Source organism: Schistocerca gregaria, chromosome 2, assembly GCF_023897955.1.
Source record: "Schistocerca gregaria isolate iqSchGreg1 chromosome 2, iqSchGreg1.2, whole genome shotgun sequence".
NCBI lineage: Eukaryota > Metazoa > Arthropoda > Insecta > Orthoptera > Acrididae > Schistocerca > Schistocerca gregaria.
Genome location: NC_064921.1, coordinates 1024662185 through 1024681528, shown reverse-complemented (window position 1 = coordinate 1024681528; position 19344 = coordinate 1024662185). Strand labels below are relative to the sequence as shown.

Here is a 19344-nt window from a genome sequence, read left to right as displayed (position 1 = left end):
CCACACCATTACAGAGCCTCCACTAACTTGAAAAGTCTCCTGTTGACATGCAGGGACCACGGATTCATGAGGTTGTCTCCAGACCCGTACACGTCCATCAAATGGTTCAAATGGCTCTAAGCACTATGGTACTTAACATCTGAGGTCATCAGTCCCCTAGACTTAGAACTACTTGAACCTAACTAACCTAAGGACATCACACAGATCCATGCCCGAGGCAGGATTCGAACCTACGACCGCAGCAGCAGCGAGGTTGCGGACTGAAGCGCCTGGAACGTCCATCAGCTCGATACAATGTAAAACAAGGCTCATACAACCAGGCAACATGTTTCCAATTATCCACAGTTCAATTTCGGTGTTGACGGGCCCAGGCTTTGCGTCGTGCAGTCATTAAGGGTACACGAGTGGGCGTTCGGCTCCGAAAGCCCATATCGATGATGTTTCATTGAACGGTTCGCACGCTGACGCTCGTAGATAGCCCAGCATTGAAATCTGTAGCAATTTGCTGAAGGGTTGCACTTCCGTCACATTGATCGATTATCTTCAGTCGTCGTTGGTCCCGTTCTTGCAGGATCTTTCTCCGGCCGCAGCGACGTCGGAGATTTGATGTTCTACCGGATTCCCGATATTCACGGTTCTCTCGTGAAATGGTCGTACGGGGAAATCCCCCCGTAATCGCTATCGCTGTGTCCCATCGCTCGTGCGGTGACTGTTAACACCACGTTCAAACTCACTTAAAGCTTGATAACCTGCCATTGTAGCAGCAGTAACCGATGTAACAACTGACCCAGACACTTTTTGTCTTATATAGACGTTGCCGACCGTGGCGTCGTATTCTGCCTGTTAGCATATCTCTGTATTTGAGTACGCACACCTACACCGTTGTCTTCGGCGCTTCAGTGTATATGTGTGTAAGAATGTAGTCGAACTTGAAAATATGAATACAATATTTGTTGTGTAAAATTACATCCAGTACTAACACTTAAATTTTAGGGTTAAGTCTTACTGAAAAATTTAAAACACTTACGGAACTTGGTAGAAGAAATCAGTGAAAACAATTTAAGAAATTTTAAAATTCTAGGTACATGACTGGATAACAATATTCTGAAAAGGTGGACGTCAAGTACCCCTCCCAGCCATTGCGACTGTTAATAATGCGTTTTCTGGAAATGACACATTGATGTTTTAGGCATTATTTTGATATAGTCAAATAAATAGACCGCAATTCGAAGTTTTCCTTGGGAGCCTTTCTATTTCGCCGGGCGCAGTAGCAAGTCGCCAGTACAAATAAGCATAAGTAATAAACAGCTCCTTGCACTTAATATATCTTGAACAACAACATAGGCGGATGCTGTTACCTCGTTTTTGGCTCATTTTTTCAGCGAGGACGACAATATCAGATCCTCATATCACCATCATTCTGAACATTGTATCGGAGATTATTATTATTGTTGTCTTCAGTCCTGAGACTGGTTTGATGCAGCTCTCCATGCTACTCTGTCCTGTGCAAGCTTCTTCATCTCCCAGTACCAACTGCAACCTACATCCTTCTCAACCTGCTTAATGTATTCATTATTCATCTCTTGGTCTCCCTCTACGATTTTTACCCTCCACGCTGCCCTCCAATACTAAATTGGTGATCCCTTGATGCCTCAGAACATGTCCTAACAACCGGTCCCTTCTTCTGGTCAAGTTGTGCCACAAACTTCTCTTCTCCCCAATCCTATTCAATACTTCCTCATTAGTTATGTGATCTACCCATCTAATCTTCAGCATTCTTCTGTAGCACCACATTTCTAAAGCTTCTATTCTCTTCTTGTCTAAACTATTTATCGTCCATGTTTCACTTCCATACAAATAGTTTCAGAAATGACTTCCTGACACTTAAATCTATACTCGATGTTAACAAATTTCTCTTCTTCAGAAACGCTTTCCTTGCCATTGCCAGTCTACATTTTATATCCTCTCTGCTTCGACCATCATCAGTTATTTTGCTCCCCAAATAGCAAAACTCCTTTACTACTTTAAGTGTCTCATTGCCTAATCTTATTCCCTCAGCATCACCCGACTTAATTCGACTACATTCCATTATCCTCGTTTTGCTTTTGTTGATGTTCATCTTATATGCTCCTTTCAAGACACTGTCCATTCCGTTCAACTGCTTTTCCAAGTCCTTTGCTGTCTCTGACAGAATTACAATGTCATCGGCGAACCTCAAAGTTTTTATTTCTTCTCCATGGATTTTAATACCTACTCCGAATTTTTCTTTTGTTTCCTTTACTGCTTGCTCAATATACAGATTGAATAACATCGGGGAGAGGCTACAACCCTGTCTTACTCCTTCCCAACCACTGCTTCCCTTTCATGTCCCTCGACTCTTATAACTGCCATCTGGTTTCTGTACAAATTTAATAGCCTTTCGCTCCCTGTATTTTACCCCTACCACCTTTGGAATTTGAAAGAGAGTATTCCAGTCAACATTGTCAAAAGCTTTCTCTAAGTTTACAAATGCTAGAAACGTAGGTTTGCCTTTCCTTAGTCTTTCTTCTAAGATAAGTCGTAAGATCAGTATTGCCTCACGTGTTCCAGTATTTCTACGGAATCCAAACTGATCTTCCCCAAAGTCGGCTTCTACTAGTTTTTCCATTCGTCTGTAAAGAATTCGAGTGATAATTTTCTGCGGTCGATGCGTGGAGTAACCATGTAGGGGATAGACTTCTGCAAAAATATCTTAAACTGGGACAAAGTGTTTAGGATATAAAGGATTAGCATACAGTTCAAGAAAAGGGACATGATGTATCCTAACTGTAAAAGTTAACCAATGTATCACCAAGCTTTTTGGCCAGACACTGTCCTGGAGAAGCTAACCCGGGATGCAACGGCAGAGTATGATGGACAAAAACTACAAGCAGCTGTTTATTGATACGGAATTGAGAGCATGAGTGGCCAAGAACGTGATGAGTAAAGCTGCCAATCTATGGACTGTCTCGACGTTTCCAAGTCATACCTTCATTTTACCGTCCAGCTGACGTATAGAAACTGTAGTACTTGTAGAATTCAGTGTACATATCCAGATAATACAGCATGCATTAAACACCGCACAACTGCTGTAACGTTGTTGTATTAATTTGTGGTGTAAGCGGTGCTGCTATTCAAGACCATAAAAGTGGGTTAAAAGCTGTGAGCTGTCTGGGGAAGTTAACCTTGCATTACTGCGCAAATGTTTCACCAGGTATCCAGTCTAGCTTACCAAATTCCCAACCAGACTAACATTAATTATATCTTTTAATAATCATACGAAAACCGGTGATATTTGGAAATTTATTTTAACATTGATCATTGAAATTTCAGCATATTAAACTTGAGTCATAACTAAGCTGGTGCCTTATTTAGGATTGTGAAAATGTGAGTTTGTAATCTTACGGAACACGTCAAATATGGAGCCAAGATTGGGAGACTGCATACAACACTGCATTCATAAAATAACACACGAAGAACGTTGGAACATATGCAAGAGGAAATTAACCACAACCAACCGATTCAATTTTCACCCAAAGAAGTTACGTTCGTATCGCAATCCTGTCCGTCATGTAATTACCGCACACTGATATACTAAATTCATACTAACTCTCTGTGAAATCTTCCCGAAAAGAATAGCTAAGGGCTACTTTGATGATTACACCGCATGCTTCACGTGGTCAACTTGGTTTACACAAAGAGTGTAACTCCACAATAATTTTGATAATTAAAATAAATTAGATCGAAAAGCAATTTACAAAAGAAAAACCTCGAACTGGTTACCATCGTCTTACTATTAACCTGATGGGTCAAACAATTGTATAAGCACGTGGTACTGGTCTCACAAAGTACACCCCACGTGGGTTGAACATAAAGAAAAGTCGCTATATTGAAAAATATTGTCAAGACGAGACGTTATAATCTCACGCATATTCGCATTTAAGATTGATGATCTTAGAGTTACTGATCAACACGAGGTCCCACTTTACTCACAAAGTAGTGACAAAGCAACTACCGGAATATATTCTGAACTTCACACTCGAATTACACTGCGTTGCAATTTAAGATAACATTATTTCAGGTTTAGCTCTAAAATATCTAAAGGTCATTAAATTTTCAGTTAGGGTGATCTTAAGAAATCCATTGTCCTACGGACTTAGCAGACACGCGCTTAGCCGGAGATCTTACCACTTCAGACGCTCGCCACCGACAGACAGACCTGCGGGGCTCCTACCGTGCGTGCTTCACAAATACAAACGGAAGTGACCAGAGAGGCAGCTCCCTATACCAACATGACAAGGGACGGACAGGACCATAGTAAGAATAGGAACCTCTTTGCTTCTAGAAAGCGTAGCTACCTGTTCCGACGTTGGTCCTACTGTTCTGTAGGAGACAGGCTTATCTGCTACCATCATTCATTCTTTCACACAGAAGGGAAGGGGATGACAGTATCTTATCATATACAGTTTATAAAAGAAAGCGGATGTAGGTTCCGTATGAGACTTATGACATGAATTACATAAAAACTGTGTTTTAAAGTGTGGTAGTGTGACAGATCGTTCTTGTTTATGTGCAAAAGTAACACGTTTCAGTGCTCAGTCTCCTCCCAGATAGTCAGAAACACCACAGTAAATTTAGAAGAGGAATTTATGCCTTAAATGACAACAGATTTAAGAAATTAACATGAAAGGAATCCAACAGAGATCTTTCACTGCAGTCAATTTAGGAGAATGTCACGTACCTGCTACCACTCTACGTTCACCGGAGTCGCCGTGAAATTCGTGTTCTTCATGTCATTATACTGGCAAAACCTCATGTACTAACATTCTACGTAACACTGGTCTCTGGTCTTTCATAATGCGTTCTTTGCAATAGACATTATTTTAAAAAACAAAGACATTCTGTTTAAAGAGATCAGTGATTGATTTATTTTGAGCTTGTGTTTATTTTTCAGAGAATCACTTTTTATGGTGCTGTCATTGCGTACCGTAAAAAACTGTGTGTGTAAAAAATTAACACAAGTTAAAAATACCATTATTATTGCAATTTAAACTTACAGTACCTACTTCTGAAACCGAATAGGTCGGTATGCAATGCGATTGCGTTGGAGTCAGAGAAAGAAAAATCGAATCCTAATGTCGGAGTAAAATTTTCAACGCCTTAAACTTGGACGGCAGATAGCAAATGGAGTATTCTCCTTAATCACTGACCATTAGGTCAATGGCCTGAGCTAAAGTCACTATCTCTCCGCAGTGTATCACGTAGCGAAGGGAAGCGATGCGGCACTCGGGTGAATAAGTGTTGCACCGTGGCTCCCAAGACACAGCTTGAACAGTCTCCTGCTGACATGCAGGGTCCGTGGATTCATGAGGCTGTCTCTAGACCAGTACACGCCAGAGTACTTGGCACGCCAGAGTTTCACGTTCCTGCATTCGTTTCATTCATATTTTAATCACTTTTGTCATAGACATGCACACCATACAGATACGCACTCGACCATTTGCAGGTCAGTGGAACGCCGCCGAGAACCACGTCCGCTAGGATCTCGCCAGGAGAGCAGTACGATACGGTAGTCCCGGCCTGCTGCCTTAGGTCAGGGTCACGTGTGCGTTCGGCTTTGTCCTTGAAGCTCTCCCACAGCGCAGTTACCGCTACCTCAATGAGCGTAGCGGAACGGCCCCTGCTGCGTACGTACGTGAGTACCAAAGTTGCAAACGAATTAGCTCCGAGGCGAAGATTGCTACAGCTCCGAAGCACATTCTACATCTACATAAATAAATACGCCACTGTCAAGTGCATGACGGAGGTTACATCGTACCAATAGTATCCATTTTGTTTCCTGTTTCATTCACGTATCACTCCAAAGAAAAATAACTAAATGCCTTTGCATCGACCATAATCTCTCGTTTTGTTATTCTCACCATCCCTACGCGAGATATGCGGTGGTGTGCAGCATAATAGCCGCAACAGGATATTACAGGAACCTAGGTGTGTTTCTTGCAAGGATGATTCTGGTGGTGGTGGTACGCAATAATGCGAAACAGACGTCGTTCTTTTTATCTTTTTTTTCCTTTGATAAGCTATGCACCAAAAGGTGAAACACGAAAAGTAATTCTCAGTCACCCTGCTACACCGTTACTCACTCATACTTTTACACAGAAAATCAAAAACCTCAAGTCATTTTATGTTAAAATACATAGCTGAAGTAATCTGAAGGGGAATCGTGCCTGGTGATGAGCCAGTCGCCATGGAAACACCATAAAATCTTCTACCTAGGAAACTACGTGTAGAAGATCAGTCGTCACATAGAATCTTAAAATAAGAACCACATTGGATTCATCGTGTCCTAAAATAGAACACACGTTGGCATATACTGGTACAAAACGTTTTCGGTTAATATTTGACATCTGTACATGACAAACAGAGACTACAGCACTACGAGAAGAAGTAAATAAAAGCCCTCTGATAATGCCACAGCTTTTTTTTCGTTCAACAAATCGAGCTCCGTTACTCATAGAATTGAGGTAGATAATAGAAATTACGCAACCAAAGATACCACAGGCATGCCCAGGCGTATATAGCAAGTGCAGTTTTATATCATTCTTAAAACGATCATTTTAAAACTGTTAAGTCTTTGTACTGGGCAGAGGCTTAAAGCCAGATGTTGAGCAAAAGAGTGTAGGTGATTATGATTCTTGTCCACACCGGCGCACTCTTGTATATGATAACTAATGTTCAACGCAGAGCACACCACTACGGAGTTTTGATCCGTATTACACGCAGTAAATGCTCAGCTAAAGAATAATGATTTTTATTTAAAAAAATTGCTGGAATGTCTGACAGATCTTGGCAGTTACAGTTTGAGAATAATCAATAATCAGCTGATAAGTGTACCAGAAGACTTTTGCGCACATCAAAAGCAGTTAATTGTATTGACATTTAAATCGATCTTGCATTATTTGTATAGTCTCTTTTGTGAAGAATCTCGTTCACAACGTTTGCCAGTGAAGCACTAGAAGACGTCTACAGTAGTCCTGATTATATCGTGCTCCACAACTGGTTCATACCAATATCAATAAGAAGCATCGTAGCTGCATTGAGATAGATTTATTATTTCACTGCAGGCTTCGATCAGTGAACATCACGTTGCAAGGAATCCCAGCTTTGCTCAATAATGTTCATGTCTGGGAGTTTGGTGGCCATCGGAAGTGTTTAAGCTCAGAAGAGTATTCCTGTAGCCTCTCTGTAGCAATTCTGAACTTGTGGATTGTCGCATTGCCCTGCTGGAATTGAGCAAGTCCGTCGGAATGCACAATGGACGTAAATGGATGCCGGTGATCAGACAGGTGTTTACATACGTGTCACCTGTCACAGTCGTATCCAGACGTGTTAAGGGTCCCATTTCATTCCAACCGCACACGCCCCCACCACTACACAGCCTCCACCAGCTTGAACACTACCCTGCTAACATGCAGGGTCCATGGACTCATGAAGTTTTTTCCATACCCGTACACGTCCACCCGCTCGATACAATTTCAAACGCGAATCATCCGACCAGACAACATGTTTTCAGTCATCAACAGTCCAACGTGAGTGCTGACGCGCCCAGGCGACTCGTAAAGCTTTGTGTCGTGCAGTCATCAAGGGTACACGTGTGGACCGAAAGCCCATGTCGATGATGCTTTGTTGAATGGTTCGCACGCTGAAACTTGCTGATGGCCCAGCACTGAAATATGCAGCGAAGGGTTGCACTTCTGTCACGTTGAGCGATTCTCTTCAGCCGTCGTTGGTCCTGCCCTCGCAGGATCTTTTTCCGGCCGCAGCGATGTCGGAGATTTGATGTTTTACCGGATTCCCGATATTCACGGTACACTCGAAAAACGGTCGTACGGGAAAATCCCCACTTCATCGCTGTGTCCCAATGCTCGTGCGCAGCTGTAAAACCACGTTCAAGCTCACTTAAATCTTGATGACCTGCAATTGCAGCAGTAGTAGTCCTTCTAACAACTGCGCCAGACACTTGTTGTCTTATATAGGCGCTGCCGACCTCAGCGACGTATTCTGTCTGTTTACATATGTTATTTGAATACGCATGCCTTTATCAATTTCTTTGGCACTTCAGTGTATGATCATGTTCAGATGAAATTTAATTATAAATACAGCAAGAAACCGCAGGTGCACTTACGACGCTGATGAACAGTACCTGAACCAGGATAGTACATCAATACTTGACGTGTAAAATAAGTTCATTTATGTAGCAAGAGTGGGTGTTAGGTATGGCGAAACATTAACCAAAACTGTATCACCATTACGTAGAATAAATTATGTTGCATATAACTACTTGTTGTTAAGGAGACGACTGAACCAATCAAAAATTGTACAAATGGCTCTGTGCACTATGGAACTTAACACCTGAGATCATCAGTCCCCTAGAAGTTAGAACTACTTAAACCTAACTAACCTAAGGACATCACACACATCCATGCCCGAGGCAGGATTCGAACCTGCGATTGTAGCGGTCGCGCGTTTCCCGACTGTAGCGCCTAGAACCGCTCGGCCACCCTGGCCAGCACTGAACCAATCAAACCTGGTAATTTAAATCTCTAGCATGTCTGATGATGATACGATATGTAATAATCTCATTTTTTATATCCATCGGTCTCAGTAGAGTCAGTGATTTAATGTTTTACCTGTCTAATATTTGTTCCTCTTTTATTGTACACAACCTTTTCGTTCTTATTTCATTTGTTTAGATTTTTTGAAACTTTTGAAATAACTGTATGGTATCTTTTACGCTTGAATACCATGTCTGTAATTAATATTGCTATCTTTATACGTGACGATTATATCATCCTGCAGTCGGTATATCACGCTCGATAGATGCCAGGGACGATGTTACGGGTTTACTTCCTGTGTTGACCGTCTGTGTGCAGAGTACGCCATGTAATTTTTTTTCTTTTTTTTTTTTTTTTTGTAAACAGCAGGACTTTTGGTCGTACAAAACAAAGCACTGTGTAAGTTGCACAGCTGTTGGCACCGAGTCAAAGTGAAGACAACGGATGAGGTTCCTGTGGTAGCATGGATTAGGGCTGTATGGTGAATAAAGCGACACATTACACTCATGGCCCTACCAGTTTGACGTAGGTAACCATAGTGTCCTCCGTATGTACCTGACTGACTGATATCCATCCTTCGATCTGCTCCAAAAGAAGCTTTCACTGAAAGTATCCAGAAACTTTGTGAACGCTGCCACAGGTGAAGTGAGACCAGTGGAGGTTTTTTAAAGTATTTTGTACCTTCTACGCTATTCCAATTGTGATATCATTTCCGAAATCCTAAGGTACAACTTGTACATTGTACCTCTGAAAATGGATTTAAGTTTTGCCGGAAAAAAAAATGTTATTGTGTGCTATAACTGGGGATCATGAACGTACTCAGAAATATACCATTGCGTAAACTGCTAATACCACTTCACCTTTGAAATCAAGCTATTTCAGGATTTTGTGGAGAGGAGATTGTGGACTTTAAATAGTTGTATCACAATCCAGATGCATTTTGAGCTTGCTACATTGTTCTAAAGATATGTACATAAAGATCTACCTCCAGAGACTGAAAATAAACATTCAGTGGCGACTGCAAACTGAAGGTGACTTCCTTGTTGGATGCTTTTTTACGAAGAGAATCCAATGGATGCCGGCTAAAACATCCAGTTGGTACTAAAGTGTGAAGGATGGTGTGTTGTGACACGGCGTACTTTCTGCCGCCACCGCAGTCAGCTGCCACTTCAGCGCATCCTGCCTCCCTCCTACAGTCGTTCTTCGCGCCTCTCACCACACTTTACGACCGAAAAACAACTTGTTTCTGCTACAGTTCTGCTGAGTCACCCATTTGTGTTGTGTTCTTGACACTGACCTCGAAAGTCACGTTATTGTCATGGTGCCTGAAGTCCTAACACAGCTTCTGTAGCGACGATCTAGCATATACATTCATTAACTTCTCTCTCTCTCTCTCTCTCTCTCTCTCTCTCTCTCTCTCACACACACACACACACACACACACACATCAGTCAGGCAATCAGCAACCATAACAGGAAAAACACAATAATCTCAAAACGTAAGTGTCCATTAGAGAGGGTCATTTGCTTGTTGTCACTATCAATTTCACTTTCAGGGTATCATGTTTCGTTAACCAGAAGTGCACTAGTTATGAAGAATGTCTACCACGTGTTGACAGCTAAGGAGAGAGGCTTGTGCACTCAAAAATAACTTCTGGTAGTTACGCAACTACCAGTTTTCTTAATTCTATAAATGACTATAGAACTTTTCTAAGAATGTTCGCACACATGAAGGAGTAACTAAACGTCTGTTGCACTAGCGCAAAGTTCTAGAAATCTGAATTTATCGTTTATTTAGCCTCTCTTACATATGACCAGGAACAACTCATACAAAAAATATTAAATAAAAATCACAATAATTATAATTTACGTTATTAATGAAAATAATAATTGGAACTAATAATAATAATTGGAACTAATAATAATAATTGCAATAATAATAATAATAATAATAATAATAATAATAGTAGTAGTAGTAGTAGTAGTAGTAGTAGTAGTAATCATTATCAAATAATGGAGGCATTAAGAATGTTATTCATTAGTTATTACATAACAAACTACTACTACTAATAGTAATAATAATAATGGGTGATAATAATAACACTAATAATAATAATAAAAATTAAATAATAAAGAAATAATAAAATAACGGAAGTATTAAGAATGATGTTGATTAGTTTAGCACTTTTGAAGCCTTGTTTGGTATTAGGAGAAGTGAAAGGGATAATGAAAAACGAGAAAATTGAAATGACAGTGACAGTGGCTGCTAGAAAAGAAGAGAATTTCGACAGAGAATTCTGTAGATAAGGGGAGAGTAAAGTGGTGCGAGAGGCAGGGTTCACGTGAGTAATCTGCAGACAGTATATGGAAGAGATAGAAAATCGTAATTTATTCCGGTCTTTTCTCAGTCATTTGCCTTCAGTGTTGACCAGAGACGTCCACTTCGTCACAGTCGCCGAACACTGTTGGTAAATTGTGATGCCCAGGGGCGTTAACTAAACCGTTCGTTATCTCAGCATTTTCATATCAGACCTATTAGATGCATGGCAAGATCTTAAACTGACCGCTGAATTCCAAGCTTTGCTTTAATTGAAAGGAAGGAAGATCCTGTAGACAAGGTCATCAGAATGGAGCACAAGCTCTGATTGGGCGGGGATAGAGGGAAAAGACATCCTTTTTCAAAGAAACCAACGTGTGACGGAGGAACCACGAAAACCTAAGGCTGTAGACGTGGACAGGGATTTGAACTCCCCTATCCCAAAGGTGCGCCCAAAGCGTTAAAAACAGCGTCATCTCTCTGTTTACTTGAATCGAATGTCCACCCTAAAATATGACATCTTCAGGTACACTTGTATTGATAGCTTCCTTAATCACATAAACTTCGAACTTAGGTCACGATTTTAATCTTTTCATTTTATAACCATACTCCAAATTGGTTGATCGGTGACAGCTACTACGACTGAATGAAATAGGGACCACATTTTGCATAGAATTTGGGCACACACTGTGAGCGCCTCATGGACGTGCGCCACTGCGCCATCAGGCGAGGTATTCGGTTACCTTCGGAAACTTCCATCAACCTATGTGAAGATTGTTCGCCCTGTCTTTCGCGCACTGCGGCCGAGTGCAGACAACACGGATCAGCCGCATGCTTACATTCCTCTAGCATACGGCGGACACTGAAAGATAGGCAGAGTCGGAACGCACCTACTTTGCCACGCAGTACACAACTGCAAGCGTTTACATTTCAGTTGCCGTCTGAGGCCTTAGTAATTTCAGAACACTGGAAGCCGAAACAATGGAAAGCTGGGGCTCAACATCCGTCGATGATGCGATGCTTAGAAGCGGAAAAAAAGGGCTCTGAGCACTATGGGACTTAACATCTGATGTCATCAGTCCCTTAGAACTTAGAACTACTTAAACCTAACTAACCTAAGGACATCACACACACCCATGCCCTAGGCAGGATTCGAAACTGCGACCGTATCGGTCGCGCGGTTCCAGACTGAAGCGCCTAGAACTGCTCGGCCACAAAGGCCGGCATTATAAGCGAAGTAAGAACTGAGGCTTAACAAAGATGGAGGAGTAACTCGGCCATATCCTTTTTAAAGGAAGTTTTTTACACGTGACTTTGCCTACGCACTCATATTTGTGCACACATTTCACCTGTATCTCTAGCGAATTTTGCCCTGAAGTTACATTTTCACACAGTTTAATCTATATTATGTCGATCTCCTCAAGCATGCGCGGACAATAGTATAAATTTTTCAGGTACATCCAGAGGTATATGTGGCTACTGGTTGCGGATTGCGTTCTGGATGCAGTTACTAGTGAAGAAGCAATAACTTAAAACGTCATGCTTCATGCGGCACATTTACCGCATAACATATAAAATTTAGCAAGCGATAAACTTTTCTTCACTTAGTCTTTTTGTGGGGAGTTGTCAGCAAGAAAAGGTTTCGTAAAGGTTTAACTGTTGTGAAAAGTTTATTGCAAGCCACTAAGTGCCCTCAGTCTCAAATATTGGATGCCCAATATAAAAGTGGTTCAAATGGCTCTGAGCACTATGGGACTCAACTTCTGAGGTCATTAGTCCCCTAGAACTTAGAACTAGTTAAACCTAACTAACCTAAGGACATCACACACATCCATGCCCGAGGCAGGATTCGAACCTGCGACCGTAGCGGTCTCGCGGTTCCAGACTGCAGCGCCTAGAACCGCTTGGCCACTTCGGCCGGCTGCCCAATATACAGTTATCCGCAAGTCGTGTGGTATACTGCATTTTCACCCCCACTCCTTTCATTGGTAGGTGGTTCTTACCCCTGAGCGACAGTAACTAATATATGTACCAAGTTTAGTTGAAATCGGCAGAGTGATTTACGAGGACACGTGGAGCATACATACATACATACATACATACATACATACATAATACACACACACCTATTTTTATAATATGAATAGATTCATTCGTTTTTTCCGAGGCTACATATAGCTGCTCAGTTTTCTTACACAAATCTTCGTTAATTCTCGTCCTATATTCACTGTTTTGTTTTAGTGGTTTCAACCTTTATTTCAGGATTTTGTTGATTCTTTTTTGTCTTACAAGGAACCCCTTGTTGAATCTTTAGTAAGGCTCATTTGAAAGTGTTGTGTTAACAATTGTGACAGGAAAAATATTAGCTGCTAATGACTCATCATGTGCTTGATCTATGCGTTTGGGCGCTGATGACCACGCTGTTTAGCGCCCGTAAACCTCAAACACACACACACACAACAGGGCTACAGAAAATGAGTGTGAGAGATGTTCAGAGATCAATTTTCTATGGGATGTATGTATTACACTTCACAAAATTGAATTTGTAGACATTCATGAAATGTTCAAAACAAACCATTAACTTGCACCATGACACGGAATGAAAGGTGGGGAGTCACAGTGATCACAAAGGTTCGCACCACCAAGGTCGAAGGTGAACCGCTTGCAAGATACAAACCGTGCGGGATTCTCTGCTAGGAACTGTATCCACTGTTAAAGAATGCATACGGATTCATATTGGTTTAGCGGAATGATAAGAACTGTTGGAATGTGATGGGATGCAACCGAATGCGAAGCAGTCTGTCGTGGAACTTACCGGGAAACTGGCTATTCTTTAAGGCGTAGCTGCAGATAGTGAAATAACATGTTTTACAATCACAGATTTAGCCATCGGTTCCAGGTCGTATGAACTGCAGTGTTACCAACTTTTCGGTAAGAATAGTTTGCGTTAAAAGAGTACGATTTTTGTACGCAGATCAGGAATCAAGCAAACGTTATTTTGACCAGCTATTGGCCAAAAGCAGTGCTCATACCATAGTTTTAGTTCACTTTCGCTCTTTTTCACTCTCTTGCGTGCTGTGACGTAAGCACTCCCAACTGCCCTTTAAACATCACGCACGCGAGAAAGAATCGTGTTGGGCAGAGCACCAACTTCTCGCAACATAACAAATAACTTTCCAGTCAATTTACCGTACAGATCAACAGTCGGCATAATTGTATACGAATGCCTTAAGGCACTCATCTTAGTTAATCATGATGCAACTCTCTTTATACTTCTAATACCGATGGTTGTTTTCATATCCATTTCCTCTTCAAATCCCGACTGCTCGAAGTTGAAAACAAATTAGTTGATGAAGAATGGGACAAGTTTATTTATCTCGTCTGCAAATTTTCGAGCCGATTCCGCAGTTTGCTGTGCATCGTTAAGTTGATACTTTGTTTGAAATTTCGTTATCTTCCAATTCTGTAGCACTGTTTGAAGTTATGAAACCATCCACGGCTTTCTTTGAAACCACTGTAATCTATGTCGTGCGCAGTTTGATATTTCATCTGTCACTTCTTTCTCACTCTGCATAGTTCCTTGGATTCCTTTCTGACGAAATGTCAACTTCGGCAACTGTTGTCGTAGATATAAATCAATGTTTTTTTGGCTTCGTTTATCGTTGCCTTTGACCTGGTGTGTATCAACATCACTGGCACTGTTGTGAGTTACTCGTAGGCTAAGCAGTTCAACTACTCTCAGTAGCCTCAGGCTGTGCTCACCACTGGACACCTCCAGTACCGCCCGCTGTAGCCATTAGCAGTCAATGTTGTGGCCGCATGGTACACAATATGTGGGGCGTCGAATTTCGCACTCAAGGGGTTCCCTGTTAGTCAGGCGAGGCATTTAGCTGCGGATACGCGTACTGGTTTTGTCATTGTAATGTTGTAACTTCGCTACAAGTAAAATATACCTCTTGTTACACATATAAGAAGTTGCTCATTTATGTAAATCTGCTTTTACGTAATAAAATATAAACTTTCACGGCTAGAAATATCACACTTACTACAATGTTCCGGACTATTATGCCGTTAGCGAATGAATTTCTTGGAGGCACACAATAATGCCTCAACAACTGCGGAGGACATCTTTAAGGTGTTGTAGGATTTATGACCGTCCGAGTCACACCCCAGCTCTTTACCTCTGGTAGTAATTTCTTTTTCGCGAGGTCCCGTGTGGAGGCGTGACGTCAAATGTTTCCGAAACTCGTCCTTAGTTGTCGGTTGTCGGTTGCTGTCGCAGGTTCGAATCCTGCCTCGGGCATGGATGTGTGTGATGTCCTTAGGTTAGTTAGGTTTAACTAGTTCTAAGTTCTAGGCGACTGATGACCTCAGAAGTTAAGTCGCATAGTGCTGAGAGCCATTTGAACCATTTTTCGGTTGCTGTCCTCCACTGCTATTGTCACCCCATAGTGGAAGACTGATACGCGTCTTCTTCAAGACAGAAACTCAGACATGACACAGTTTCACCCCCTCATGCCAGTCATTTCCATCGCAAGGAGGGAGCTGTGAAAGAGAATGCTATCTGTATGAATGCAGACTTTTGCGGCGATAACATTGAATAAAATGTTCTCGGTTTTCCAACTGCGTCAATTGCTTATAACTACACGAGCTTTCGGCCAAGCACACATTGGGCATTATCAAGTGTATGACTGCCAGTGGGCTGTTGGTGCTCCCTTATATACGCTAGCTGCTGGTTGTGACGTCACTGGTGTCCGTGACATTGCCATATATGGGCATGTTTTGAGTCGGCGTTATCAGAATAAGACCACTGACGAAGAGCAGGAAGAGAAATTTGCTTTGCTGCCATTCTGTGTCTCTGTGTCGGGCAAGATAAGCCGCCTGTTGAAAAGACACAAGATCAAATCAATCTTCAGGCCTCCAACGAAAATCCGTCAATTCCCGAGACCAGTTAAAGACGCGGTAGTTCTCAGAACACCTCGAGTCTAAATACCTTGTGGGTGTGGCCAGAGGTACATCGGACAAGCAGTGCGCACTGTGGAACAACGCAGGGAAGAACACGAGAGGTGTTATCGCCTACGCTGCGTTAGCTGAGCATGCGTTAGAAAACGGTCACCACATAAAATTTGACGGTACCTCTGTCGTGGCTCGGCTTCTGGGACAGTTCAATAAAGGAAGCTATTGAAATAAAAATTACCGCAAACACCCTGAATAGAGACGGTGGCTTGCAGCTCAGCGCTGCGTGGGATCCAGCGATCGCGTGGTTGAAGAGGGCATATCGAACGCCGACTCAAAACATGCCCATATATGGCAATGTCACGGACACCAGTGACGTCACAGCCGGCAGCTAACGTATATAACGGCGCACCAACAGCCCACTGGCAGCCATACACTTGACAATGGCCAAGGAGTGCTTGGCCGAAAGCTCGTGTAGTTTTAAGCAATTGATGCGGTTGGAAACCGGAGAACATTTTATTCAGAAAGCTATATGGATCCGGTGATGATGTGCAGCAGTCTTCCACCATGGAGTGATAGCACAACCACAAACGGCACAAAAGAGTTTTGAAAACATTTGCGATAAAGAATTTCCATGAAAGCTGTTATATGCAGGAGGGGACGAAAAGTTGATTTTCTCCAAGAAACTCATTCGACCGTGCCATAGTAGCACATAGTATTTTAGTACGTGTGCTCTTATGTAACACTGTTGCAACTGAGGTACTGATTTCGTTCTCTTGTTCTCTCTGTTCGCAGGCAGTTCGTGACTGCGTATGAGGAGCGTACCCCCATCGTGCCCGACGAGGTGTGGGCGTTCTGCAGTAGCCGCTCGCACCGCTTGGATGAGCTCGCGACGGGCTATAGTGATGACTTGTGTGGTGTGGACAGCACGGTAGCTGAAGTGCGTTCTGTGTGGACTCGTCAAGTTGCAGTTGACGCGCGTCAAGATTTGTGATAGTGTTTATACCTTTTTTTTAGCTTTTCGTTCATATTCTGCCTGTGTTACGTGTGACCATAAAAAGACATCTGATGTGTAAATATTCTGACAGTACCCACTCACCTATACAAGTGCGTCTCAGTAAACGTTTGTGCGGTTTCGAACAATGTGAGTGAATTATATCTGCCTCCAATATCACGCGAAGCACTTGTCGCTCACACGAGCTCGCTTTTAGATTGAAGGGTGGGAAAGCGTCACGGAACTGACGCAGAATTAGCTTGGTATAGGAAGTAACTGAGCTTTAATTTACTATTTCTGTGCCCGTGGAATGGACGTCGCTATTCGTGTGTTCTTACCGAATTTTATATGAGGTCGCTAAGACCTGCATGGCCGTCCTTTTGCTGGCTTTTGATTTTGTACGTTTTATCCATCATTTGCTGTTGTGCGTACGCAGTTCTCAACGGTGTGTATTGCCACAAAAGGAATCCGTTCCGTAGGTATAAAGTCTGAAACGTTACGTTCTTCCACATGAGAACTGCTTTCCAGATATTTAAGAAGAAAAAGACTTGAGCTGTTTTATAGAGCCATAACAGTTTTCATTGATGTAACGTATGCGATGAAAAAGGTTTACTCGCGAGTGTAATAAAAGATAAAAAGTGTGTGTGTGATACGGCACTGACTAGTCAGTGAGAATGCTTAGTGGTATTACTGAAAGCTAGTAGTTGGAATAACTACCGTTTTGTACAGTTTCAGTGCATGGTAAGAATCGAGGATCGATTTATGTTTTCCGTGAAGTAATTGTACGCAGCGGAGAGAAACAATAAATTGTTTATTGAAACAATAGCGTGGGCTATGAGTGACGCTTTTATTTTAGCATCCCAGCAGGTACTCTGGAGGTTGCAGAAAGAGAAGGTAGGTGTGCAGTTTCGGTGACCTGCGTAAGTAAGTGTCCTCTTGGTTGTAGCGCAAAAGCAGCGTCAGATACACGCAGCCACTGTAAGGGAGACACACACACACACACATACACACACTGCAGAGAGGTGACAAGTGAAAATCGGGATAAAGGAGAGTGGTGTGAGGCAACGACAGCGGGGTCGCCAGTCGGCGCAGAGCGGCCGGGATGAAGCTGGAGGAGGTGCGTCCGGCGGCCATCGTGGAGGAGGACGCCTCTGACGAGGAGGGCCTCCGCATGGGCCGCGGGGCTCCGCTGCTGGGCCCGGCGCCGCCCACCATCGTCCGCGTGTCCACCGCCGCCAGCTCCATCAACCAGACCATCGTGCGACACGACTCCGCCAGGTTCGTCACCGTCCAAAACCACACGTCTCTGTCTCTCTCTCTGTCCGCTGAGTTTCTAAGCAAAGTCTCTACCACTACGCTTCTCAGACAACGCGCATGAATAACGTCCTGTACTATTTTCTCTTAAGTACAAGGAGCGTTCAATAAGTAATGCAGTAATTTTTTTCTCGGCTAATTTCTATTGAAAAATAGGGAATTTAATGTAGGGCATCGTGCAATATTCCCGTTTAAGCCCCCATAGTTCCATGACGTTCCGACGGGTGGCGGCGCTATAGTTGTTGTAGTTCTTGTTGTTGTTGTGATCTTCAGTCCTGAGACTGGTTTGATGCAGCTCTCCGCTACTCTATCTTGTGCAAGATTCTTCATCTCCAAGTGCTTACTGCAACCTACATCCTTCTGAATCTGTTTAGTGTATTCATCTCTTGCTCTCCCTCTACGATTTGTACCGTCCACGCTGCCCTCCAATACTAAATTGCTGATCCCTTGATGCCTCAGAACATGTCCTACCAACCGGTCCCTTCTTCTTGTCGAGCTCTGCCACAAACTCCTCTTCTCCCCAATTCTATTCAATACCTCCTCATTAGTTATGTGACCTACCCATCTAATCTTCAGCATTCTTCTGTAGCACCACATTTCGAAAGCTTCTATTCTCATCTTGTCCAAACTATTTATCGTCCACGTTTCACTTCATTACATGGCCACACTCCATACAAATACTTTCAGAAATGACTTGCTGACACTACAATATATACTCGATGTTAACAAATTTCTCTTCTTCAGTTGCCAGTCTACATTTTATATCCTCGCTACTTCGACCATCATCAGTTATTTTGCTCCAAAAATATCAAAATTCCTTTACTACTTTAAGTGCCTCATTTCCTAACCTAATTCCCTCAGCATCACCCGACTTAATTCGACTACAGTCCATTATCCTCGTTTCGCTTTTGTTGTTATTCATCTTATATCCTCCTTCGAAGACACTGTCCATTCCGTTCAACTGCTCTTCCAAGTCCTTTACTGTCTCTGACAGAAATACAATGTCATCGGCAAACCTCAAAGTTTTTATTTCTTCTCCATGGATTTTAATACCTACTCCGAATTTTTCTTTTGTTTCCTTCTCTGCTTGCTCAATATACAGATTGAACAACATCGGGGAGAGGCTACAAC

General features: G+C 42.5%; 2 protein-coding genes across 8 annotated transcripts in view; both read left to right on the top strand.

Moving 5' to 3' along the window:
* LOC126335539 (inward rectifier potassium channel 4-like) overlaps window positions 1-17724 on the top strand; it is a 1139778-nt gene extending 1122054 nt beyond the window's left edge. For all 6 annotated transcript variants that reach the window (XM_049998924.1, XM_049998921.1, XM_049998925.1 and 3 more), the window contains one exon: window positions 16701-17724. In XM_049998924.1, the coding sequence (XP_049854881.1) occupies window positions 16701-16711 (11 nt within the window). In that variant the 3' untranslated portion in view covers window positions 16712-17724. The remainder of the gene's footprint in view (window positions 1-16700) is intronic.
* Window positions 16701-19344, top strand: part of LOC126335538 (G protein-activated inward rectifier potassium channel 3-like) — a 221418-nt gene continuing 218774 nt past the window's right edge. The window contains exon 1 of one of the 2 annotated variants that reach the window (XM_049998918.1): window positions 16701-18177. In XM_049998918.1, the coding sequence (XP_049854875.1) occupies window positions 18002-18177 (176 nt within the window). In that variant the 5' untranslated portion in view covers window positions 16701-18001. The remainder of the gene's footprint in view (window positions 18178-19344) is intronic. The other variant, XM_049998920.1, reaches the window with a different exon arrangement.